At 42.1% G+C, this 27,417-nt stretch overlaps 1 protein-coding gene across 1 annotated transcript; it reads right to left on the bottom strand.

Moving 5' to 3' along the window:
- Positions 1 to 64: 64 nt before the first annotated feature.
- Positions 65 to 25,974, bottom strand: LOC134870579 (myoferlin-like). Its single transcript, XM_063892807.1, is given in 55 exon segments — positions 65 to 675; positions 759 to 906; positions 1,115 to 1,224; positions 1,456 to 1,649; positions 1,744 to 1,843; positions 1,927 to 2,068; positions 2,268 to 2,363; positions 2,457 to 2,545; positions 2,628 to 2,767; positions 3,180 to 3,203; positions 3,206 to 3,327; positions 3,409 to 3,579; positions 3,669 to 3,760; positions 3,853 to 4,008; positions 4,322 to 4,450; positions 4,557 to 4,655; positions 4,758 to 4,769; positions 5,926 to 5,999; positions 6,076 to 6,241; positions 6,324 to 6,485; positions 6,574 to 6,675; positions 6,925 to 7,083; positions 7,341 to 7,522; positions 7,623 to 7,700; positions 7,791 to 7,878; positions 8,052 to 8,222; positions 8,414 to 8,556; positions 8,814 to 8,916; positions 9,381 to 9,495; positions 10,286 to 10,449; positions 10,531 to 10,662; positions 10,942 to 11,097; positions 11,188 to 11,380; positions 11,801 to 11,910; positions 12,066 to 12,190; positions 12,288 to 12,465; positions 12,576 to 12,689; positions 12,978 to 13,102; positions 13,401 to 13,439; positions 13,572 to 13,654; positions 14,121 to 14,164; positions 14,260 to 14,328; positions 14,417 to 14,520; positions 14,801 to 14,927; positions 15,060 to 15,175; positions 15,926 to 15,956; positions 16,057 to 16,107; positions 16,189 to 16,251; positions 16,383 to 16,511; positions 16,860 to 17,029; positions 17,108 to 17,201; positions 17,296 to 17,404; positions 24,445 to 24,536; positions 24,903 to 24,958; positions 25,766 to 25,974. Coding segments are annotated over 55 exon segments (6,168 nt in total). The 5' UTR covers positions 25,854 to 25,974; the 3' UTR covers positions 65 to 636.
- Between the last annotated feature and the right edge of the window lie 1,443 nt (positions 25,975 to 27,417).

The following is a 27,417-nucleotide window of genomic DNA, read 5'->3' as shown; positions in this document are numbered from 1 at the left end:
TTTTGTGTTGAGTCTTTTATTTCATAAACCGTGTTTACTGCTGATAAAACAAAAACCAACACCGTTTGAAGAACATTTTTAATATATTTAATTAAAAAGACCTGTGACAATTTAATATACAAAAAGACAGACACTTATGGCTGTTGGTGACTTAAGTCTTACATTGTTTTTGACATTTCAGAAGGCAGAAAATAGAAACCCTTGTACAGAGTAATGCAATAAAGAACAGCAGTCCTAATAAAGACTATCTTTTTGTAATAGTTATTTATTTATCCCCTCATTAACACACCATCAGTGACACCCTACAACACAACCACTCTATCTAAAATCCAATAAGTGAATCTCTTAACATTTGAAGTGGAATTAGGACGGTTGTATTGCACTAAAGCGTACAGGGGCTTCTGTTTTCCCAGTGTCTGATAAAAGCAGCTTGTATTGCTCACAAGTCTGTCACAGTTGAGCGGTGTACACGTGTTCATGATAAGATAACGTAAGTGCAAAAGTGCAAGCACCCCTTCCCCATTTAGACCTTTATAAAATACTATAGGCAATAAAAAGATATCGACAGGGTTTGGCAGCGATGTGATCCTCCTGTAGACCATTTTCCAGTTCCATTTCTCCGCCTCCATTGTCGGGTTATTGCTGCGGTTTCACTAACTTCATTGCGATGTAGTTCTGGAAAAAGGAAAATAATTTAGTCCCAGTTTCTCTCTAGAATAAATCATAAAGGCTATCCGCACGCTCTCGTGGATTCTTACCGGTAACGAGTACAACAGGATGCCGATGAAGAGCAGCACTATGACGAGGATGAGGAGTCCGATGAAGAGGCACCTGAACCGCCGCCACACGATGAACTTCATGGTCTTGCATGGGTTTGTGAACCAAAAGAAGGAGGTTTCCGGGCGCCTGATGAGATAAAATAATCCCTTGTGATATCAACAACGGGGGGAATTTACAGAGAGCCTCAAACAACACGAGGAAACAGAGAAAAGCAAGATAATGCATCTGTTTATCTTACCTGCAAAACTACGTACACTTTTCCTTGTGCTAAGTTTTTATAGAGTTAATATGCAGATTGTAAAATGGGGTATTGCTTCACAGGGTGGGTTCTTACTTGGGAGGGTCCAGTTTTGGGTTCATGTTGGGGTCGTCCCGGCCTTTTCCTGCAGGTTTTTCATCTACTTCTGTTTCCCCTACGATCTCCAGAGTCATCTCCACTTTGCCCTGTAAGCACAACACAAGATGATGACAATGAGGATCTCTGAGTATTAAAATCTATTTGTCAAACTTCTAAAGGAAACATATAAACAGCTTTCTTTTTATTATATATGAAACGCAAAATGTGGGGCTAAAACTAAAGCATGCAAGCCAACAGTGTCCTTAATGTGAATTTCTAAAATTCCAGCAGGAAGCTTTCTACATCTACCTCTAGGTGTACTTTTAAATCACACTTACACCCAGGACCTTCTGTCCATCCTGTTCGATGGAGCATGGCCACCAGCCTCTGACGGACTGCTGGGAAAACAGACACTTGGCGTTCTCCTTCTTGACTGGAGCTCCCATTTCCTGATCCTCCATCATCTTCAGAGAGCATTTCTCTGGAGTCTTCCCGGGAGGCACCAGATTACGCAGATCCAGCTCCAGCGTGCCTGAGATCACAGAGTATTACGCTATGGTCAGGTTGTGTAAAGGTGGTGTGTAGGTAAATCAAACACTCTTTGTCTAAGTTCAAATGTGTCTCACCCAGGTAATCGTCCAATGAGAATTTGTCGTTATCCCATATCTGAACGATCAGCTTGGGGGGAGTCCTGAACTCTGTTTTGTCGAGACTCCAGAAGCGCTCCTGTTGTACAATATAAAGGATATTTTACCATCTACCTTTTGAAAAACCTTCATCAATAGATTGTCAGTCCAGATCAGCCTCACCTTCTTGGACACGAGGCAGAGTTGTTCAGCCGGCAGATACTCAAACTCAAACACGAACCTCCAGTTGAAGTTTCCGTCTCCGTCCAGAGACCGGTAGTGGACGTCTGTCTTCTGCTTGTCATCCTCCATGCCTGGCATCCATCTGCAAAAGGGAACAAACGTAGTGAGCATTCACTGTTCAACAGCTCCCGGGTAACTCCCTGAAAATGTGAACACAGTGAAAGAATGAAAGCAGCATTAGATCCATAGTTTCAGAGTAAAAATGTCACAAATGCAATAAACAAAGCCAAATGTAATATATTACTGCCAGGAAGTTCATTTGAAGGATTTATCAGCCATACCCTTTGACATAGATGTCACTCATGTGCTCTCCTGTGATGCTGGCCTCATCTAAAGTCACGTCTGTGGTGTTCCAGATGACGGCGCGCAGGAAATACCTGATCATCCAAACACAGTGAACTTTAATAACTCGGTGGCTTTTCAATGAGACCAGTGATAAAGCACCAAAGAGGTTAAAGAGAAGAGCTTACTTCTTAGGTTTGCGTGGTGTGATGTCAAAGGGAGGTCCAGGGGGTCCGATGCTTTTGGGGAAAACATCCACCCACATCTGCAGCTTTCCCTGAATGAACACATAAACAGATTTACAAAATAGCTGCATCAGGGTGGATGTGGACACGTAGACCTTAGCTGGGAAATCTAACCTGGGAGATGTTGGGCTGGAAGGTGCTGTAGAGGGTCCGGGTCTCCACGTGTTCGGGGACGAGTCCCTGTTTTCTGAGCACGTGCAGACAGAGGCGCTCTCGGGACGGACCCAAGTGTTCGTGGATTTCCTTTGTGTTCTCTGGATGTCAAAAAGAAATGCAACAGCTTGATTAGGCTTATGTTTAATTATGCCTAGTCAAATTAGATGCAGGAAAAAGGAAACAGTCTAGCAACCTATGGACGCCCCAAGAAATAAACATGGGGCTTAAATCCTTTTGTATTTTTCCAGGCAAGTTTAATTTTCTCCATGTATTTTAAACACAAGGAACATATTTCGTAAAATGCATGCACCTTTTGATTAGATTTAAATCTGTTTTTAGGTCAAAAACACAGGAGAGAATACATGGAAAATTGTTTAACTGCACCCTCTTGTGGTGGAAATAAGAATTACAAAAAGGTCAGGGTTAGAGAATGTGTGCCTACCGGGTCTAATGCTGGGTCAAAAGTAATTTAGCATAAATATATCTTTATTGAGAGAGCATTGAACTTACCAAACTCAGCCAGAGTGTATTCTTTCCATTGAAGACGAGTGATGTGCCGTTGTCTTCGGTCCTGGGTTTGGACAGGCCCTTCATTCGAGCCAGGTTCTCCAGAATCAATGACGGCTTCATCTGGTCCCGCCACTTGTTGATACCAGAACTGAGACGCAAACAGTAGAAAGTAAGGATACTGATTGTAGGTTTTTAAGATGTTATTCTAAACTGTGAGGCGTTTCCTTACATGCAGTATGTTTGTGGCAGGCCGCAGTAGGAGTTATATCGGGACAGGAAGCGGTTCTCCAGGTCAATCACGGACTCGCCGACCTTCTCGTCGCGGGTCAGGAGATCGTAGTCATAGACGGAGATTTTCAGGTCTTTATCCTGGGGCAGGAAACACGTCATCTCAAACATCCTGAACAAAACAAAGGGATTGTTTGAGAGCGTACGCTGAATTTACTCTTATCGGTAGTCTTTGTTTAAAATGTGTCCAATAGCCTTTACCTTCCAAACACAGGGGTGGTGGTGTTGGGTAGGTAATGGTCTCTGTCGTCAATCGTGTTCTTTCCCAGAGAGATCTTTATGTACGGGTCACACTAAGCAAGAGACACAAGTTCAAGCAGAAGTTTCCAACTGGGCCACGTAATATATGCAGATTTTATTTCTTGAAATATAAATGTATTCCCACTCTGCCATTATTGTCTTTGGGCTGCAGGTCGATGGCCCGGACCACGTAAATCCGGACCAGACACTCCTGAGGTCCGCTCTCTGGCAGCTCTCTGAACTGACGCGGAGGGGGGGCAACACCAGGGTCATCTGACAGAGGGTACACCTTGAATGAACCCTGCAGGTACAAGAACACGCACATTTAAAAAGGGATGGACAAGATGTTTAGAGGGAAGTTTTATGAGGTCTTTTTTTGGGTTGCTCCTTACTCCTTATGCATACTAGGGACCTATAAACTGACGTCTACTGTAGGTATTACAAACTATGGACAAGCGACTCATTCAAGCCCATTTAAAAATCAATCAAACTACATCTTCCGGAACTGGGTTTGGTCCTGTGCGGAGGAGATTCAGCTCATTTTATAAGTTGACTTTCTTATTTCTCTCCAATAGTAAAGCTAAACATTGGATTGATTTTATGAAGTGAACTACCTTAAACTCTCCAACCACAGAGGGGTCATCATCCCCATTTTCATTTTTGCCCCTCAGCAGTTTGAAGGTGCAGCAAAAGTCAGTCAGCCCTTTGAACTCTGGGACGTCCTCCAGCTCGCAGTCATACACCTGAGGACACAAAGACACACTTAAGTAATCTTTAATACTTAAAGTTGTGTTTTTGCCTGAGTAAGAAATAATCATCTAGTGTGGGAAGCAAAAAAATCGGACTTACTTTGAGCATGTCGTATCCTTTTTTGAGGTACGGGCCGCATTTCTGCTGGTCTCCAGTGGAAGCGTAGAATTTACTCCACCAATCTACGGTCTCCTTTTCCTGAACATTGAAATGCCGAACGAAACTTGAAATATATAGTTATATGCATTTGGTATAAGAATTTGAAATCTCAGATATCTTCTTTTTTTTTTTTACTCTCACCTTCTCTACAAGCTTTGGAGAAAGAGGACGCGAGGTGACACAAAACAGAGGACAAGTCACAAAAACATACAACAGTGACATAAATACAAAAACACATACAAATAGCACGCACAATACGCTACAATTATTGACAAGACGAACAGTGAAGGAAAGGTTGATAAGGAGATCCCCTTTGCAATTTCACAATTGAAAGAAAATCTGAAAACAAGGGCGTAACAAAGAGAGGGGCAGAACGTGCAACTCCAATATGTCTCCAACTGTCTCTATTCTTGCAAAGAGGCACCGTGGGTAGTATATTTGTTTTGCTTATTTCCTTTTTATCCAGGAGGAGATTGATATTACTTTCATGACGGACTAAAATGGAAACTGCCAACAGCTAGTTAGCTTGTCTTAGCATAAAGAGCTAGCTTGTCCCTGTGGAGCTCATTCATTTACACAATAAATAAGTATAAAAACAAAACAAAAATGTTCCCCATCCATGGTGCTCATACCCGATAATTGCCAGTGGGAATAATTATGCTTTCAATTATTCTTTGCTTAATAAACTGGCTACTGGCAGTATTGATATTTCATTAGAGACTTTAGAGTGTGATATTAGTAACTCAAAAACTAAATACGCAAATTTTGCAACATTTTCCAGTGTTTGCTTGAAGTATAATATTGGAAACTGTACTTGTACTGTTATGGTTTGATGATCAAAGTCACTTCTATGCGACGCCTGTTGATGTAATTTGCTTCATGACCCATTTGGAGTACGTTACGCCCTTGCAGGGAAAAAAGGATTAAATGTGCTCATTAAATTAGTGACAAATTAAGTGCAATTCCAGCATTTGTGACAATTCACAGGCAGATTAATGGCACTGTGATATTATATTGAGGCAATTTTCGTGCAGATTAAGTGATCTCAGCCTTACGGTATCATTGGTGCCCAGCCTTGTGAATTTAGAAAGCTCTAATAAGTAACAATACATACAAAATGGGATGTAGGGGAAGCCATTTTGTTCACAGCAGCTGACATGCTGTACATGAACTGTAAGCCAGAGCAATCAAGTTTGTCAAATTTGACCAAAGTCAAATTTTGCACTTTTTAGTGACAAAAAGGAAAGAAATTACAGAAACGACTTACAGACAACATGAGAATATGTTGCTGTACAGTGTTTGAGTTTACCTGAGTTTCCAGCAGTGGTCTGCTCTCCTCCATGTTAATAGCGAGATGACCGGAAGGAGAAGCCATCAGAGCCACTGGAAACAGTGAGAGGACAACAATAGATCAAGTCTTTCTGCCTGAATTGTATTTGTGTGTTGGATACCTCCTTACTTTTGGAAGACATGGCTCCCTCTGCAGTGATGACGTACGGGTCACATCTGAACTGCTCCAAACTGGTGATGGTGCACTGCCCCACCACCGGCGTCCTGCCAAACGGACGGTGGTCGATCACCTTCAGCACGATGGGCGGGGTGTACATCTCCTCCTTTGGTAGGAGCTGGATGGAAATTATGTTTTGTGAAAACGCACGATGTGAGCATTTCTTCACACCATTAAAACAAATAACACCATGCCATTACCACTTTCATGAAGAGGACAGATCCCGGGAAGTTTGGGCTCCTCTTCATGTTCTTGATCACGACAGACTGCACCCTCTCCCCCCCACATTCCACCACCAGGCTGGGGGAGGAAATGGAGGCCAGCTGGTATGGCTTCATGTTCCTCAGGCCCCATGCCAGGATCTAAACACAGAGAGACAAACATAGGTAATGTAAGATCTTAGTATAATTATGTACGTCAGAGTGACAGAGTGTAAAGGTTGTGTATTACCTCTACAGCCGTGAGCTGCACCACAGGCCGGATGCCCTGAGGAACCATGTAGAGGTTCTCCGCCCTTTTTGAGGGAAGCAGAGGAAGGTTGGACTCGCCCGACTAAAAACAGGAGAGGGAGGATAGTTTTTTTTTTCTGAATCACATTCAAATATCAAATTCAAATTCTTAACCATTGACATGAAATATCTCTTACCAAGGAGATCTGGCCAATAATAGAGAAGGCTGAGCTTCAACTGTTTTTAAAAGTTACTTTAATTCTAAAATGTCTAACAACTTCAATCCTAGAGATTATATGCCGTGTTTAAAATACTGTAAAGTTGCCATATCTCAATTACTTTTTCCACAAACCTTGTCTTTGAGGATGAGCTCTGCAGCCAGCAGGGCCTTTCCTGCCTTTTGACCTTTCTGGATGATGGGGTACCATAGGAGTTTAGGAGTCTGATCGATGGAGGCATTCAGCTTCACCATTGGAGTGCAAACACTGCGGCCCAGCAGCTCATCCTTCCCCTGGAGAGAACAGAACATGTCCGTCGCTCTCAAAACAAAGTGGTTGTTTATTTCAAACATTGTAGTTTCTATGGGGAAATAAGTCTCACTTAGTTTTTCCCTGTAGCTATTATCTGTAATTATCCACAGTAATCATATGCTGCAATGATATAGTGTGTGGACAATAGGAACCAATTGTTCACCACTGTGAAATTTCATTTGAACGTCACCATGTTTTGTACAAAAATCACTAACAATAATATATCTATAAAACGTACAACTTGGTCGTTGTCGTAGAACTCCAGAACCACATCAGGGGGGCGCTGTGCGATGTTCCGAGGGTCTCCGTAAATCTCCACATCACTGAAGATCAGAGTCTGGTCCCAGGTCGGGTTCAGGGTAGCCTTCAGCTTCTCTGTCGTCTTACTGAAGTGCAGGAAGGAGACGTGTGCATACGGATCTGCAGAGGAAAAAACACACATAGTTACAGAGTCATCTTTCACATCATTAGCAGCTATTTTTGCATCAACACTCATCTCAGATTTTAGGTCGGATTCTACCAGAAAAACTGTCTTTGTCCATAGATGTCAAGTTCTGAGCCTGATAGACGTAGACACGGAGATGGTACAAGTGTGGCCCTGCGGGAACAAAATATTCAGTTGAATATATTTATGTCTATTTGTTTGTTTGTGCGATTATTCATATGTCATACTACATGCAAAGCTCACTGTCAAAGGAGCAGGACACAGTGGGCGTGTTGGCACCAAACAGCTTGGCGACGTCTGACTTGGAGTCTTTCTCCTCGGTATCAACGCCCTGCAGAGGAAGCAAAAGTTATTTAACACATAGGTCAATATTTGTTGACTCAGAGCTCAGATCCGGTTCAGGCTTCTATTCAAACTCGTTATCTCTGACTCATGTGTTTCATTCTGATATTAGAGCCATAGATCCTCAAATCAGAATAAAACATTTCTTATCCTTTTGCTCACCAGCGCCCCCTCCAGTTTGAAGATCGCGGACGCTCCTAACAGGTCCTCTGGCCCCATTTTACGCCTCCAGCGCCTTCGCCGGAAGGTATCAGCTGAACGCTCCTTTCTGTGGAACTTCCAGCCAATCAGAGAGGAGAATTCCCAGCCTTCAGGGTCACCTTGGTCCCTCCTCTGTGAGCAAAGAAACAAATGGTGTTTTTCTGACTGCAATCATTAGTAATGCAAGATTAGAAAGTACGGGAAAAAGACACTTGAATATTAGTCTCAATCCATCTTTGTCACATGATCAGAATTTGCACAATTAGCTTCTTTTATTTAATAAATGATGTCACATTAGATACATAGCACTGCCCTATGCTGACCTGTACAGGGCCTCCTGCAGGCTGTGCTGCTCTCTTGCGCGGTCGGAACAGCCTCTTCCTGCGGTGGACGTGGTAAACCTTCTCTGCAGAGACCCATGATTTGGGCTTATCATCTGGGGGAATAGTGACTCCATACTCCCATCCTGTTGAATGCGCAAACGAACAATTCAAAGTTAGTTTCATTATTGTTCGGGAAACAAGAACACATGGTTTGAATTTCCCCATGCGAGTTCAATTTTATGATTATCATTATGAGCTAGCAAGGAGTAAGTCTGAGCCCTAGAAAATCAGGAAACATTTATAAGAAAAATGTTCATGTTCTAATGCAGCCTTTCTGAATGATTAGCTATGACTTCAAACATCTGGAAGAAGACTACTCTCTGAATTTTAGTGCCTGCACCTTCATCATCCACGGCTCTGTTGACATCCACGGACCACTTGTCCTCCCACATCCAACCTGGAGGAAGCTCGAACTCCTCAGTGTTCCGGCTCTTCTCTCCATTCTGTGCAACAAAATTACACAGTAAGCTCATTTTTATTGTTTGGTCATATTCTTCATGTGTTTTGGCCTACTCCTGTGTTTTGGCAGACCAAGAATAGCTAAAAGATTACTCATCTTGGGGGGAGAAAAGTTTATCCAGTACCATATTTATGCTACTTTTTACCTGTTGCTTTAAAAAGGTTCCATTATCTTTATTTTTTAATTTTTTGAGTAAACTTGTTTCTATCCATTTACAGAAGAAAGAAAAAGTAGGGATAAGCTAAACCTTATTTTTTCGACCGCCTCTAAAGTCATTTCACTATGTGGATCAGACTTAGAAAAAAAAAGGTTCATGCAAATGTCGTTTTCCCTCTTGCCTCTACGGGTTTCTGTAGTGTCACAGCGAAGAGGAAACATATGAATTGAGCTTGTGTTATATTTAAACCCTCGCTGCACATTATTTGCATGTCAGCGTGTTGTTCTCACCACATCAGTGAAGGGCTCCGAGGCGTCCTTCCACTGTCCACCGGGGAAGCGACTCTCATTTTTGAACACCTCGTCCATGAACTCAGTGTGTCCAGCATCTGCCTCTGTTAGGAGACTGCAACATAAAAGGCAGACATGCAGTAAGTACCATCGGTGTGTTAAAACATTTTACAAAAAGGACGTGTGTGTGTGTGTGTGTGTGTGTGTGTGTGTGTGTGTGTGTGTGTGTGTGAGAGAGAGAGAACTATGGCACCCTCTAGTGGTCGTACCAGAAAATACACTTATGCTACCAGACAATTTCCAACATGAAGTGCAGTGGGAGAAAGAATGGGTTTACTGACGGTTGGTAGTAACACAACTGTTGGCCATTCATCAAATTCAAGCATTTAAGTGTGTGTTCCTCTTGTTATTTTCCATATATTGTAGTAGTTCACTTATGATAAGCAAATGGCTGCAAAATGTTAGATTGTATAATAAATTAAGTTGTCTTTTAAAGCTTTTTATGCCTTTTTCCTTTGTTTTGTCACATATCTGTACATAGGGGAAATACAGCAGTCAGTGCTAGTGAGGGACTTGCTCACAGAAATGTACGACGTTAGCATGGAAAACTAAACAGGCTGATACTTTAACATTCAATCCTGGTCTAAAGCATGAGAGGAATGTAAACAAAAGCAGAAGTAGCCCACTTCCTCCAGTGAGGTCCACCCAATGTGTGCCTTCAATGGGAAGAGACCACTTTCAACAGTTATAAATCAGCACTGCAACTTCGATCACATTCAGAGAAATTCAAGTTTCTTTCCCCTAATATGTAAGTAGTTTGAATTCTGAAAGAACAAATCATAAGGTCTTCCTTTGGTCAATTTGTATTTTACAGAAAGAAAGATGCTGTCTGCAGTGCGACTCACGCTTTCTCTGGGTCGATGAACCAGTCGTCCTCCCACTCCCATCCTCTCGGGGGCATGAAGTGCTCTTGTTTCAGCTTCAATTTGCCTGTAACGTCTGAAAATTTGTGGCGCCCCACTAGTCCCGTGGTCCCCCACTTCCCAAACACCGCGGCCTGGTTCTCATACTGCAAGGCAAACACTTAGTTTTAGATGCTGACCAGACAGCTGAAATACACAATGCTAGTTTTATTTCTGCAGTGATGTACCAGCTCTGCGAACACGCTGAAGGTTCCCTCAGAGAAGGAGTTGAACTTCTTCTCGTGTGCAGACAGACCGAGCCACATGTTCACTCGGATCTGAACCGGCACCTTCATGCCCTTGTTCTTGTCCATGGGATACTGAAAGAATGAAAAAAATAAATAAACCAATTATAGTTTTAGGATTTCAGAGCAATTCATTTTAGTGCAGAATCCAACTTTTGTGCAATAATTCAACATCATTCAATTTTTTACTGAAGTTAAGTATTTTATTCCAATTTCTTTCCTGGGATCAAAAAAGTACTACCCTTAGGTTTCAAATGATTCATTTAGCTGACAGACAGTCACATTTGTTCAGACACAATCTAACAGAATTGATTGCTACATCAAGATAGACTTGTTTGGGCTGCAGATGTGTACCTGTAAGAAGACAGTCCGAGTTTTGCCACAGTGCTGCCCGCAGGCCTGCTCGCTGTAGGTGGAGTAAAGGACTTCGTTGGCGGGGATGCGACTGTAGGCCACTCTCTTCTCCCCCCGTAACATCCAGATGATCACATCCGGCATGCTGTTCTGGGGCTGGACAAAGACATGAACAAATGCTGAGTTATGCACAGGGTAAATCAAACAATACAATGCTTGGAAATACCACTTTTAGTGCATCTAAACCTCATCAGCCAGCTGTTGGAGTTTCTCCGCCCAAGACTCTAAGTCGGGCAGAGTGTCAGCGATCTCTCTGGCCTCCTCCCTCATGCATCTGGATCCCTCCAGGATTGTTTTCAGAGTGCTGTCGCGAAGCTTCTTGATTTGGAAGTCCAGAGAAGTCAGGTTGGAGCGGCCCTCCAGCTCCGGTGTTGTGAGACTGGATAACAGCAGAGAAACAAATGGGTAAAAATGATGGTCCTTTTAACAGTCATGCCAATAAAGCATAGATAAGTGACAATAACTGGACTTAATTTCAGTTGAATCTACACACAAACTGGGATAACTTTACATGTTATTTATCGACTCATTTAGCAACCTGGAAGAACTTTAGCTTCAAATAATATTGTTTTGTTTCTTGTTTTACTAGCCAAGGTGCCGTCTATATAAAGTTTCTAAGTTGTACAAAGTAATTAACCAGGAAACTGTCGTGTCCTTTATTGTTTCATTTGTTCTTTGGTGTATCTGAACATATTTTACTTCCTTTTTGTCTGTCTCTCTTGGGCTTGTCTGAATTTCCAAACATTAAACTAACCCACAGACAACAGAAATGGTCTTTGGCTTTCAGTCCACTATTTACCTTTCAAGGTCTTCAATCAGCTGATTGAGCAACTTCAGCCACACCTCTGCGAGTTTGTTGTCGTAGACTTTAGCCAGAATGGCGGTTTTAAACAGCTCCAGGTTGGCTTGCTGCAACAACAGCAGAATAGGGGGGGAGGATTACTCTCGCTCTCTGACACATGTTCACACACGTTCAACATTAGTGCACTACAGCATGCTTTAATGGGCTACGATAAATCCTAACTCTAGGTTGTTGTGGATAACAGAGGATAAAGCGGTGTTACCAGGCGGTGAGTGATGTAGAGGATGATGTTGACAGCGTCCAGGCGGTGGCTGACATCCTCCCAGAAAGAGAGAACCACAACCACCGGCTTAGTGTCCGCCCAGGGGAGGTAATAGTAGTGGTTACCTGGGAAACAGTCACACACCAATTAAAGAAATCCTCCTGCCATGACAGCACATTAAAATGCGTTTAGTTTAAATCATCACATGGCTTCCTTACTTACCATCAAACACAGCACAGCTATACTGAGTGGTGGAGGCCAGCGGTTTGCAAGTGGTGTCCAATTTGTTGCCGTAGTTACCGATGCTGACCTCAAACTGGATCGGCTCTCCTGGTTCCTGTATCATGGAGGCACTATGGAAGACTGCACACAGGCTGTACTTCCTCCTCCGCTGGTACTTCTGATGTGGGAAAGACAACAGAAAAAGGGAAGGAGAAGTTGAAAACGCTTCTTTAAAAAATAAACCACACTGCTGCCAGGTATCACGCAGCGGATAAATGCTCTCAGTACCTGCACCACCAGGATGTCGTCGCTGTGGATGCCGTCTACCGTTTTGTCCGCTTTCCCCTCCAGTTTAGTGGACAGCTCCACCAGGACCCTGCCCCTGTATGCCACTCCTTCTCCCTGCAAAGACATTTTCTTCAACTTCTGAAACAATAACTGGAATGGGAACACGGGGATGTCTTCGCCCTTTGATTCGGATCTGCTTCAAAGTTTTATGTTCTTTTCCTTGGCCCTTGCTAAACCTTTCCACTAAGTTCCATGAAAATCAAGCCAGTAGTTTTTTCTGCAAGCCTGCTAACAAACAAGCTAAACTAAAAGACATAGCCTCCTGGATGGAGATCGTAAAAGGGGATGCCTTAAGACTTAAAAAGATTAAAATGGAGTATTGAAAATGTAAATGTTCCCTACCTTTCCATAGTTGAGATCCTCGTAGGGGTCCGGCAGGCCGCTGAACTCTCGCGGGCTGCCGTACAGGTTGACGTAGCACGGCCCGAAGACGGGAAGGAAACCCACCTCAGACTGTCCTGTGTTAGCTGTGGAGACATGCAGATAGACTTACTACCTCTTTATGATTAGAGTTAAGCTCAGCAAAGCTTTAATGTTAGTATGTCGGTGATGCGGCATTTCAGGCAGGTGGTGACGCTTAGTAAGCTGGTTTGCAGACATCACAACAATTAAATCTTTACACAAACGTTAAAAACAGAGCGGGCGCAGCCTCACTAGCGATGTGCACGCACAGACTTGGACTTAAATCAGCAGATTAGCGCACACAACATGCTCTAACGCGCTACGTCTCATGCAACACAGAACAAAAGAAGAGCACAGTTGAACCTTCGTATGACGGGATTTCCCCACTTCCTGCATGTTCCTCTATTCCAGGAGAAAAAGGATAATGCAAGTTCCATTTACATGTTAAAGCAATTACAAGAGTAACAACTGTGAAATGTGTTTTTTACTGGGGGGGGGGGGGGGGTAGTTATATTTCAAAGCCTGATATCATACCTTCTATCTCTCCACCAGAAGAGGCTATCTTGGACAGATTCAGGTACGTGGTGCCAATAGCGTCATTTCCTGTCAAACGATCCCTGCAATCACACACACGGCAAATGTATGTTAAACTGCACTCAATGTTAAAGAACATGCACAAAACTTAATGTAAGGGTCCTGCAATGCTCTTGCTTCTTCTCTACCTCTATAAAGGGAAGTAAAGAAAATCTCTCTTGGCTCTGGGATCCTTTTCAACACCTTCTAGGGCACACACAGTTTTCCTAACATTTCCTCTTGCACTTATTTCCCTTCAGCCTTCCTGGACCCGTGTTATCGGACCATACACTCGCTCACAATAATGAAAATTAGCCAACAAGATCTCAGGGCATGTTACTGAGGGGAAGGGAGGGGCCTGCAGAGTCAGACAGTATTCTCATGTGGTTGGTAATGGTGCATGGAAACACACGTAAACAGTTGACCACACTGCAGAAATATTGTGGTGCACTTTTACGAGAACAAAATCACACAGGCTACAATCTCTGAAACAAAGATGGTTTGACATACCAATCAAAGACTGTCAGCTTGACCCGCTCACACATGGAGGGGAACTACAGAAGACACAATAAGCAGGTTAAAAGAAACCACCGTTTGTTCATAATCTCAGTTACTTCCTTAATTTTGTGCTTGGTCGAGAACATCCTACCTTGACTTGGAGGTTCAGCACTTGGTTCCACTCTGGGTTTGCGTTCTTCTCAATGATCTGAGTGCACAGCTGGAGAGACAGGAAGCACACATCAGCTTCTCTTACGTGACACATCAAGGCTTTATTGATTTAAAAAAGAGACAAAGTGATGGGAAACCTTTTTGCCAGCAAAGCGAGCCTCTAAGAAAGGATCCACCAGGTTCTTCTTGTTTTCATTTCCTCCGAATATCTCCTTCATGCTCTGCACGAATGCATCGTCCACTGAAATGAGAAAACACTTCTAAATTAAATCGTATTTTTTTAACAGTATGGTTCTTCTTGTTTATATCTATGAAGGCATATTAGGGTGATGCAGGTACAAATAAATACATAACAAAACCAGGGAAAACCACGGAGAAACAAACTTGGATATTTTTGACAAGAAAAAGTGTGGAAAGTGAGAAAAAAAAGCATTCGTTTTTTGGTCAGGAACCACAACGCTTCACTTTGAAGCACTTGAGACGGTGGTTGCTTTGTCCCAAATTTAAAATAACTGTCTTACTCTGGGGAACATCTTCAGCTCTGAACACCTTCAGGGACAGGGTGGCCCATCGCAGCGTCACACCAGCCGGCAGCAGCAGATTACTCTCTATGTCGTCCTGATCGTCATTTGAATCCCTCTTCTCCACCTGCAGGGCGTCACATAGGAGGAACAGAAAGGAAGTCATGAAACAGAACAAGGATGCACAGTCACTGTATTTACATGAAGAAAGAGGAAGCGATCAGCGCCAGTGAAAGCCATCTGAGAGCTGTAGTCGTACCGGAGGCTCGTCTCCAGCCCCCACCACGAAGAGGCTGACTTTCAGGTAACCTTTAGACCCCGAGCTCGAGTCGTCAGGGTCATTCAACAGGAGCCACTTCCTCAGGACACAGTGGGCTGCAACAGGTCACACACGCATACATTTATCACATGAAAGACTTACATACAGAAGCATCTATTAGCAATATGACAGGTAGATGAAAAGCACCTTTACTTTACACCTTGTATCTGATCTAAAACATATTCATTTCCACTCTTATCAACAACTCAAATCAAGACGATAAGCTCAAAAGAAGAGTTGAAGCTCACTTGATTGTCCCTCCCAGCTCCCTTACAGTTAAAATGGATTTATTCACAAAAACTGTATTTATTCACCTGTTATCATTCTGACCTTTAGGGGTTTAAAACATATCAAGTCTTGAAACACTATGTGCAGATTCTCTGGTTCAAAATGAGACCAAACTTTTCTATAGATGATGTTTTTGAGCCACGAAAAAGGCCAAAACAGACTACCCAAGGTAACGGCAAGGCCTGTTGCGAACTGAAGCAGTTGTTGATTACTTGAAGCCCCTTTTGGTGAGTAAAGAGGACTGAGGAGTCAATGACGATATGAAACGGTCAATAAAATATGTTTTCAAAAGCAATCACAGGTTCTTGGCCATAAAGCTATAAATGTGCACCAAAGAAATACTAGGCTGATGTGTCCCGTAGTTTGCAAATAAGCTTTGGACTGAGACAGACAGACAGGTAGGTTTACTTTTGAATATGATAATTATCTTTTCACATTCTGGCATCCACAAGCCAAACAACAACATCCTCTGAGCAAATGTAAATGACACACAAATCTGTGGTTGGAGACAAACTCACCTGGTTCATCGTAAACGTAACCAACGTCCAGCTGTGTGTGAGAACAGAACCAGATCAGTCACTCATATTAAAAAAACATTAACCACATTCTTTAATTAACATTCATGGTAAGACGAAACGAGACCAGGTACCTTGAATTCTCCCATGAGACTGTCAGCCCTCAGTGAATATGAGTTATAGACCTGCAGAGGAAAGTATTCATATTTTATATTTGTGTACATATTGAAAGAGCTTAGTGCCTTAAAATCAACACGTTTACTGACCCTGAAGCTGATGTGCTTATCAAACAGATCCGATGGTAGCATGTGGACGTTGTAGAAGAACATCTGCGAAAAATAAGGAGAATTATCTTGAGTTTAAATCAATTTAAAGATAAACATTTAGAACAACCTAGCTTTGAAAGTGATAAAAGTGATAAATGCAAAGCCAAACACTTTTTTATTTCCATTTAAATTACCTCGTCAAAGAAGGGGTTGTTTCCCCTCTTGATCCTGGTCCTGTGGGTCTGATCGCACACGCTAACCTTCACCACCGGTTTGATGTTGTTGCCGGACAGCTGACGGGCCTCGATGATTCTTATGCGAATCTGAAGGAGACAAAATATAACATTATCAGTGTGGATGAATGAGTATACAACTCTTTAGAGCATCTGATTGGGACCAAGAGCATCTCAGTTGAATTAAAGGAATAATCTCAAAGATGTTCAATTAAATAAATAGCTGTAAAGTACTTTTGCAAAGAGAGGTAACAATATTATGAAATGATCTCTGTTTCGACATTCCTGGACAAGCCATGAGATCCATAAAAAAGACACACGTGCAATTACAAGTCTACAGTCTTAAAGATTGTGAATTTACCGTAGAAGTACACTAAATGAGAGAAAAATGAATACATTTCTAGAGAATAAATGTTAAAAATGTTTGTTGAAACTGACCTGGAAGTCCTGCGGTTTATTGACTAGTCGGTGGCGATTCTGTGCTCTGGCAATCTTCTGACGCATGTTAACGGACTGTCCGGGGGACGTGGGACCCCCTGTGGAGCCACTCTGGCCTCCATCAGGTTGAGTCTCATCCCCTCCGTCACCACCACCACCACCACCACCGCCTTATTAGTAGAAAAAACAAGATGTTAAAATACCTGGCATTCCTCAAATCAAATCTGACTCCACTAAGGATAACATACCAGCATCCACCGTGGAGTCTCCTTCCTGAGAGTCATTGGGGTTCGGTGCAGAATTTGCAGGAGGATCGTAGCCAATCACAAGGTCGATCGAAGCCTGGAAGGGAATGATTGGCTCGTCTGTAAATACATTTATTTCTTCAAAACAAAAATAGCTTTCCTGGTTCTTATAATTGTATAAAAGCACTTACACCAATACCCTGTCCACTTTCATTGACCAGAGGAACATTTTTGGATGGAAGTGATCTCATTTGACCCGAGGCAAGATCTTTCAGAGGGATTTTTGTTGACCCAATGAATCTGTTGGGGAAAAAACACAACAGGGGAACATTATAATTTGTGTCCACTGTCAGAATAAAATGTAATGGCCCCGGCCGTGGCGCAACTGGCTGGGGCACCTGCACCGTACACCGGCAACCCGGGTTCGATTCCCGACCCGTGGTCCTTTCAGGATCCCACCCCGACTCTCTCTCCCACCTTCCTGTCACTCTCCACTGTCCTATCTGATTAAAGGCAAAAAGCCCCCAAAAAATATCTTTAAAAAAAACATTAGAATGTAATATGCATAACTTGTGACTTGGAGGAACATTTTGCACTGATTTCCTGATTTATTACGGGAAAACTCACGGCTCCAGTCACCACATGAGATATCAGGTTACATGCTGAACAGAGATGAAACGCTGTACCTTTTCTCAGCGACGTCACACTAACAAAAAGGACATAAAGCAGGTCACCACCCAGAGCTAACAAACCCTGCCTGCTCAGACAAACAAACGCACCCCGTGAGCCAGCGTCAACACTACAGGAGCTACCCGTCAGTCATCTGTGACAAGAATGAACCAATAATCCCAATCACATACGAGCTATAACAGACTGAAAACTGCATCTTTGCAAAAAAATGTACGTAGCAAATATACAGGATCTGGCTTTAAGTGAAGCTCATGCAGCATCACGTGACCTGGTTAGGTTTATAGATAGGAAATGTACCTGAAGGATTCTTGAGATTGTTTCTTCATGGTTGAATGCACTTATAGTACTGCAAGTCGCTTTGGATAGAAGCTAAATTAAATGTAATCGTTAAAAGGTGTTCAAATTATCCCACTTTTTGTAAACCAGTCAAATAACAATATGGTATTGTGAAAAAGATGGCTTAAAATCACAGGGACTTCCTGAAAGGTCACACAATGAGTCATGTTCCTGAGTCAGTTTCCCACTGGAGTGTTCCTTTGCTTATAACAGAAATAATCATTAACATTTCCGTGGAAAATAACAACCTACTGAATCAAAGGGTTGTCAAGAAAAGGGATGTGAATCACTGATACAGACTTTAGGTTTGAAGTGTGATGCATTCCTCTGTTTGCTCCATATTTAAAAAGATAGAATAAAGTGAAACTGAATGTTTAAGTGTCTCTGTGAGAACCGTCCAATATACATAGTACCTGAACTCTTGCTGTACAAACATAGTAGCCGTTCTGCAGAAGTGTCAGATGAAAACTCGTTCTCAGGCTGTGTGTAGTTGCTGTGGTTAATTGCTGTGTCTGTTTTGGTCTGCAGCCAAAAACAGCACAGCCCAACGAGGGTTTCTTTCATGATCCATCTAAATATGAAAACACTTCATTAGATCTGAGAATATTTTTGGTTTTTTTTACAAATCTCAATGGTTGCCAATGGACAATCATAAGTGAAAATATTTAAAACAGATGTTTCTATGGCTTTAGCCAGCAGATGTACACTGCCCGGCCAAAAAAACGGTCCAAGCCTGTGGGGGGGCAGTGCTATGATCTGGGGTTGCTGCAGTTGGTCTGGTCTAGGTTCAGCAACGTGCCCAAAGAATGAGGTCAGCTGACTACCTGAATATACTGAATGACCAGGTTATTCCATCAATGGATTTGTTCTTCCCTGATGGCATGGGCATGTTCCAAGAGGACAATGCCAGGATCCATAGGCTCAAGTTGTGAGAGAGTGGTTCAGGGAGCATGAGACATCATTCTCACACATGGATTGGCCCCCACAGAGTCCAGACCTGAACCCGATTGAGAGTCTTTGGGATGTGCTGGAGAAGACTTTGCGCAGTGGTCTGAATCTCCTGTCATCAATACAAGATCTTGGCGAAAAGTTAATGCAAGACAGAAATAAATGTTGTGACGTTGCAGAAGCTTGTGGAAACGATGCCACAGCGAATGCCGTAATCAAAGCTAAAGGCGGTCCAACGAATATTAGAGTGTGGGACCTTTTTTTGGGCCAGGCAGTGTATTTTAGAGATGATAAATAACAAACAAACCCCTAAATGTATATTGCAATAACGTCAACATCTACTGCACTCTTCCAACAATATCATTAATGATGGTGGGAGATGAAGAAGAAGAAGAGACATATTTTTAATCCCTAAGGGGAGTCAACATTTTTTCACTGTTTTTTTTTTTATACACTACACAATCCAGAACCTATAATCCTTGCTCAAGGGCAGTGACAAGGAGGAGAACTGGCCCCTCTCCAGCTTCCTCCAGCTCCCAAGACAAGTCCTTACTAACTGAGCTACTGCAGAGTCGCACAAATAATCATCCTGCAGCTCCGTTTGTGTGCGGCTGCTTAAGATAACATGCATTGCATAGTGTCCATAGTAACACAATACAGGAATGCAGAGCACGGTGTGAACGGAAATATTCTCCGGGAAGACTGAGTAATATTATTTTGGCAGCATTCCTGACGGGAAGAATTCCCAAGACTCAGTTACTCACTACGAACACAAGATCCAAGGACACCACTGTAGACTCAGAATCATCCAAAACACCCAACTGGATGGATGATGTCATCAGATTAAGAAGTAAACCGCCTTGCTTTTAGAGGCCAACGGATCTTGTAATAAGTCATTTGAATGTGACTTCAATCAGAAAAAGCATTTCTTTTTTAAAGTTGTTTATTGATCAGAAACTTCAAAGAACAGGCAAATACTGTGAGCACACATCGAAGCATTACCGATTGTAATATTTGTGCTGCAAATATGCACATCATACAATTACTCAGACTGCTGCATATCAGGTTACAAACACTGCTTTGGGGCACGACACAAAGAGTCACGTTAGGAGGAGACAGGAAGGAGAGTTATTATTTTGGCAGAACTACATCAGAGGCCTGAACCATGAAGCCAGTTTAAAACACCCTGAATATCTTTGAGTCATCTAGCTTAACCCTAACAAACGGCATCCCTCTAAGAAGTCCTACGACGCAGGTTATCAACTCGATAAATCAAGCCAGGGTTTCTCAGTCCAGCTGAAAGTTTAAACGGTTTATCCTTTATCCTATAATATAACCTTTAAAGCTTTAAACGCCCCACACTGAGCTCTGGTTGGTCAGCAGGCGGTGCTTTCACTGCTCCGGAGCAGGTTAGTTGTTCAGCACAAGTTACCCTGGAGATCTACCCCGGTAAGAAGTGAACAAGCTCAAAGTACCAAAAACCCAGAGTTATCCCTGAATTTCCTCACCAACCCAAATTCCTGCTTTAGTCCAGGCCTCATAAAAGAGGCTGACAGGGAATCCTGGGGGAGTTAGTGACTATATAAACCTGGTATGTAGCTTCGATTATCAGGGTGGACCAACAATATGTAGTTTTCCAATGGCTATCAGCCATAATGTTTGGAGGATTTGGACTTAAAGAGGACCTGTTGTATTTTGGGGGTTTTCTCTTTCCTGTAGTGTGTAGGGTCGTGTGCATTCAAATGGTCTGCAAATGCTAAACATGAAATAGAATGAAAAAGTGAGGTCACTATGTAATTCTCACACTTCTATTGGCTAGCGCTCCAACACATTGTTCGTGAAAGGTTAAGGGGCTGGACATCTCTAAGCGGATGACCAATCACAATAGAGCCGGCCAGCTAACCAATCAGAGCAGGCTGGGCTCTGGTTTCAGACAGAGGGTGGAAAGAGGTGGAAAAATAAAGAGCTTTTTAAACATTAAAGCATGGAACATGTCACAGTAGAGCCCTGATACAAATATGAACCTGAGCATAACAGGGCCCCTTTAAAGGAGGAGTGGTTTCAGGTAGGATGTGACTCATCCACTTCAAACAGTTGGCTTAGGTGACCTTAATAAGGAGTCCCATCTCAGATATTTTCCATTTGTAACTTCCTTTTCAACCGAATATCAAAACTACGCTAGCCTGAACGTCTTGCAAAAGTAAAATGGTACAATCATAACCGTCCTGTACTGTATTGTGAACACATGATGGACGAAGTGCCAAGGCTGATCACTTAAGACATTGTTTTTGTTGTAAACACAAAGTGCAATGACCATAACGGACGGTGTGACTGTCACCAAGCCCTGGTGAGTCACAGAGGAACATCCCACCGCAGCTGAAAAAGATCCTGCGTCCAAACAATCGCAATTCCCCGCAGACAGAAATGATTTGTGTGGAGTTATTATTGGATGTAGATACAGTTCCCCCCCCCCCCATTCTCAGCAGAAAAATCAGAGAGCAGTGCTCCATGCCACCAGACAGAAAGTTCCAACTTTAAGTCCTTCTACTTTTCCTGGTATTGGGAATCCTCACTTCAAACCAAACTAGGATAGACTATCCGAGAAGGAAAAAGGAAAGCTTTTAAACAAAATCAGCTTCATAGAGCGAGAGTTTCCTCGACTGGGTTTTAGCTGATAATGTTAACATCCTCCCCCTTTCATTATTCATTTTCTTTTCTCACAAATCTGTTAGGATGTACGAGTGATGATACAGCTCATCTGAGATTTGTGAAAATGGTGTGAACATGAGCAGGAACAGTTCCCCGTGATTGCTGTGTCAGCATATAAAGAGGTCTCAGCAGTGCACGGCTATACAAATCCAGAAATGTTTGTCAGGAACAAGGTCGACAAAATATTTAATAGACCCCCTGTCTGTTTTTTAACACAGGAAATGAAGCAGTACTCAGCATTTTCCCTACCATATCCTGTGAAGAGTTTTACCCAGTGCAAAAAGAAATGCTCTGTATTGGTAATGATAATAACTAAGAGGTCATTTACTTTCATTTGAGTTTGATCGAAGCTAACCACGCAAAGACTTCTTAAAGTCTGCAGGCCTTTAAACCTGTACCGTGCATTCCTATTCCAGTTCCAATAATGGTTTGTTAGAATACTTGTCTGTTAAATGGCTTTACTCCTTCAAGTACTCTCTAAAAAGTGTCATTTCATATCCAAAGAATAGGAAAAGCTAACAAAATGTAAAACTAACAAGTGCGTCTCAAAATTATAAAGGACTGTGCACAGGGGGAACTTTGTCCTCCAATCATCTGACTCCCCTCTAAAATCTAATTAACAAGAAACCGATTGCCTGCCTGACCCCTCCTCCTTTTTGTTACCATGACAACATGGATTACCCACAACAGCAGCCGGAAAACTATTGGACAAAGAGGGAAGTCCTTTTTTCCTACTCCCTCTGTGTGGATCTTTAGGGAGTGTGTCAGACGAGCCTGCCCAGTGGAAAACTTTACTCCATTTAACAAGGACTCGAGTGCTGGAGAGGAACATTAGGAAAAGCTCCTCCCCCTCAGTGATGGCTGTCCCAGACACTGAGGGAACTCGCACTACATAAAGCTAAGGAACACGAGCAGAAATCATACAGCGAATATGATCTGTCAGACTTAAATTATGAAAGCGAGATACTTTTCATGTGTTGTTTTCTTGCGATAGACACGACTTTGATCGCCGTAATTAAAGATGTCGAGGAAACATTCTTTGTGGTCGGTCTAGATTGGTCCCATATGTGATTAGTTTAACAACCTTGAACTGTGTTGGGGAAACTTTTTGCATTACAGCACATTTCCTCACACAGTGTAAAGAGGAATACTTCACCTACAAGACAACCATTTGGTAAATCCATTACTCCCCCTGTGATACTTTAAATTCTTCAAAGAACAGTCATGCCTCCTCCACAGTCAATGATTGATACATAGAAACTGTGGGCTGCAAAACTATCTGAAAACACCTGTTTGCAAACTCTCATACTACTCTAACTGTATAATCCAAGTCTCATTTATCCATGTGTTGGCTCAGTCATCTTAACCATTTTCATTTTAGGTACAACGTAGTCGTACTATTAAAAACATTTGGATGCATAGGTCTGATAGATAGTAAGGTTTAAAGAGGCCCTGTTGTGCTTTTTGGGGATTGCCCTTCCTGTAGTGTGTTTTATATGTTTGTGCATGTAAATGGTCTGGAAATTTAAAAATCCCAAATCTCCCACCACACACATTTCCCCCAGCCTCAAACACCTCCATCTGACTCCTTTGTTTACATTCGTAACAGAGTGACATCACTACGCAACACTTGCGTTTCTATTGGCTAGCGCTCCAACACATTGTAGGCTAAGGGGCGGGACATCTCTAAGCGTTTGACCGATCACAACAGCTAACCAATCAGAGCACACTGGGCTCTGGTTTCAGTCAGAGGGTGAAAAGAGGTGTTGCAGCACAGGCAGTATGAGAAAAATAAAGAGCTTTTTGAACATTAAAGCATGGAGACATGTCACAGGAGAGACACAAAATACAAATATGAACCTGAAATGCATGCATCATACTGCATGCATCATACTGCATGCATCATACTGCATGCATTGCAAATTCAACTTAGATCCACATTAACATCTTTTCCCTTCAACATTTTCCCTGTCCTCACTTGACAGAGTACTACACAAATCCAAGACACACAGAAGACAAACAGCAATTCATCCATCCATTGTTGCCCAATCAGCATCAGCCCACACAAGCCAGCAAGTCTCAGCACGGCAGGCTGGGTGTGAGGGGGCAGCGAGATCCAGCATAACTCAGACACACAGAGCGACTGTGATAACATCACTCTGCTTGTGTGTTTCTGTGCCAGTGTTAATAATAATGTGTATCCTAAACACAGGGGTGGGAATGTGTCATGCACAAATACTTATTTTGAATGCTGGTTCTGTATCTGCCAAGAAAAAGCTGGTATCCATACAACACTACCTTGTTATATTGCATGAAATCATATGCATCATGTAAACATGCTGCATGTGTGCCAACAGGTTAGAAGTTTAACAGGAACATCTTATATTGTGTGCAATATTGGTGAAACACTTTGCACTGCATCCTAATTTCTGTGTATAACGAGTGCTATACAAATAAAGCTTTATTAGTAATAACAGAAATAAGCTATGTTTAGCTATCCTGTCAGCATAGACAGACTAATTCCTTAGTCTTCGTTCAGACACGAAGACGTTTGCGCTGCGATTCAATTAAAGGTGAGGCACACACCCCCTCTTTCATCACTGTGATCCATCTGTTGCACAAAACCCAAGGAGCTGCGGAGTTTGTGTTACACTTACTTATTGCTCCCAATAGTTTCATAGTCTTTCACAATCACGTCTATGAAGGCGTGATAGTCCAACGCAATGCCCTTCAGATCAAACTCAAGCACCTGCAAGACAAGATGAGGGGACACAGAACATCCAATTTAAAGAATTACCATTACATCTCAGAGTAGGACCTTTAGTTGATTTATTTAAGCCAGCATGATACGAAAAACAACAAGACTTGACTCATACACCGGATAATCAGTCATCTACGGACATGGTCCATACAGTCATATGATGATTGTTGTGGAATACGTTTACCATGTGATGTCTAGTGATGCATTTAAAAGGGGGATTTCTTGTAATATATAAATGATTCCTGCTATTCTTATTAGCCGAATCTAACTCCCTGTAAAATCTAAAAGGTGTGAAGCATAGATAACTTCATGTATGAACAAGTGTGTGTTTGTTTCTGTGTTTTGGAGATTTACCTCGTTCCAGACAGGGTTCAGCTCACTGTCAATCGATTTGGTTTTCTTCTTCTCATCTGAAAGCAATATGCAATTTTGTGCACAATAATCAATACACTCAACAAACTCATTGGTTCATCATTTCTCAGGATTAGGAGACATAGGTCCACATCAGAAATCATTTCACCCACTTGATGCCCTGGCCAGGTTAAGTAATTGCTTTGACAAAAGTGGGTTAGCTTTGCACGCTTTACGGCAATGGTTTGTTTCAGCTGCAGTTAAAGGGGAAGAAGGAAGAGAGGAAAGCTGCCACACCTGGGGCTGATGATGAACAGGGCATGGGTGTAAACAAAACAGCTGAGAGCAACTAGGGGCTGATTGTCAGGAATTGAGTTTCCTCATTTGGGAGGCCATACCATTCTCTGTCTGAAATTAATTCAGCAGCTCATTTCTCAACAATTTCTAACATGTCTATATCACAGCACAACTTGTCCTGTCACGTATATACGGCAGGTCCAAACTTGGCACGGGCTTCATGTGGATAAAAATGCTGTAACATGTTGGGGAAAAGTCTTTAATGATGCAAGACAACTTTTATGTTATTATTATTTTTTTTAAATATACTGCATTAAGAAATCAATATGACACTTAAATCCTTAAGTTAAAATTCTAATTGGCTTCCAGTTAGTGTACAATTAGTGTACTGGATTATGAAAGAAAAAGTGACGTCATACTAAAGTAAAGTATAATCAATTGAGTGACTATAAACTTCATCTTTACACACATTACATCATTTATTAAGACTAGAATGTTAGTGAACAAGTGTGTTTTGCCCGTACACTACACAAATGTAACACGTCAAAACTTTTCAGATTGAGCCTTACCTTTAAAAATCACAGTGACGATTGGATCAGGGAGTCCCAATTTCTTTTTGGGCAGACCTTTCGCCGACTCCACCACAACCCGCAACATGGCAGCAGACGGGATGAGAAGGACTAAATGTGAATGAAAACAAAAGAAAAAGTTACAGGAGTGTCGTGCATCCTCACTGGCCCATCACTGAGCAGACAGGGCAGGGCGGAGGACGTTTATTTCCCAGTCGGGACTGAGAGCGAAGGGGAAATAAGGGCGGATCACGGGGGTGTAATTATACCGAGGGAGGCTGGAGAGCTGCTGCTGCCACCGTGCAGCTGACCGGAGATGGCACAAACTAAACCAATCGACAGAATAATAGTGTACTAGATATATGCTTGCTTTATTAGATAACAGATTGATTAAATTACGATGTAAATATTACAGTTGTTCTGTTCGCCTTTGATTTATATAGGCTGCTAGAAAAGGCATTCAGAGGCCTACAAAAAACATGGCAGCACCAAAATGTATTACAGTGGTGTTGAAGTTGTGTAAAAGTCGTCAGATGTTGTCTGTATATTAATTGCAGACAAGAAAATACAGCACTTTCGCCCAAGTTTGACAACTGATTCAATATGTTGGCTGTGGCTCCATCTAGTGGCTGTCCTGCGTAATTGCATGTCTGACAATAACCAGCATAGACCAACTTAACTTTTCGCTAGGGAACAAAAAATAATCAATAAACAAGTTGTGAGTGGCCTTGCATTATCAGTGATGTATTTCTACCCACCCACAGACGCACCGTATCCTGGCATAAGAGCTAATATTACCCTGCATTGCTTTATATCATTGGTTCTTCTTAAGCCTGAAGCTGCTGTTTGTTTTTCTCTGGACAGGAAATGAAGATCCGGACTAAAATTAACTAAATGGTAGCTTAGAAATCTTGCAGGGATGTGTGTATTTCTACTGTTTAATACATGTTGGGGATTATGGTGGTGGTCTGGTATTCTGCTTTTATCAATCTTGAAATGAAAACATACTGAATTGTGTATTTTTGATTAAAAAGAAAAGTAAAAAGAAAAGCTCTAAACGTCTCTTTTTGATAACCCAAAACAAGCTGTGTACAGGTATATCTTTTCTGCTGTCCATTACTGGTCATTGCATCATACACCGATTATATAAATATTTGAGGCAGTAACAGTGCATGCTACTGCTGGTGTGTGTGGGTCTAATATTAGAGCCGGTACAAAGACTTGCCCAGCAGCGCTCAGAGACTCCGCTGGGACTTTGGTCTCTTCATTAAAGTTAGTGGGAGGCCACTGCAGCTCCTGCTCATTGAAGTGGTTAGAAGAAGTGCAGTGGGTTGCCTGGCAATAAATAAAACACATTAGTTATAGAAAGTCTGTGAGGCTCAAACAACATGACAGACTATCATTGATCGCTGCTTTTAATGAAACACTACAGGCAAATAGGCACTGGTTCATTTTGAGTTTGGTCTATTGTGCCTTTAGAACATGATTTTTATCAGACTTATGGATAGAGTACATCAATAGTACACAATAAGCTGTGTATGTTACTATGCTTTGTCTATTTGCATCTATAGGTTCTTTTGTTTTTCCAGCCAAAGTTATAATTTGTTGACTTAATTTCTTTTTTGTTTTTGTTCATAAATCATTTTTGGCCT

Source organism: Eleginops maclovinus, chromosome 10 (genome assembly GCF_036324505.1).
Source record: "Eleginops maclovinus isolate JMC-PN-2008 ecotype Puerto Natales chromosome 10, JC_Emac_rtc_rv5, whole genome shotgun sequence".
Taxonomy (NCBI): Eukaryota; Metazoa; Chordata; class Actinopteri; order Perciformes; family Eleginopidae; genus Eleginops; species Eleginops maclovinus.
Note: the sequence above shows the minus strand (reverse complement) of the source record. Positions and strands in the feature narration are given on the sequence as shown.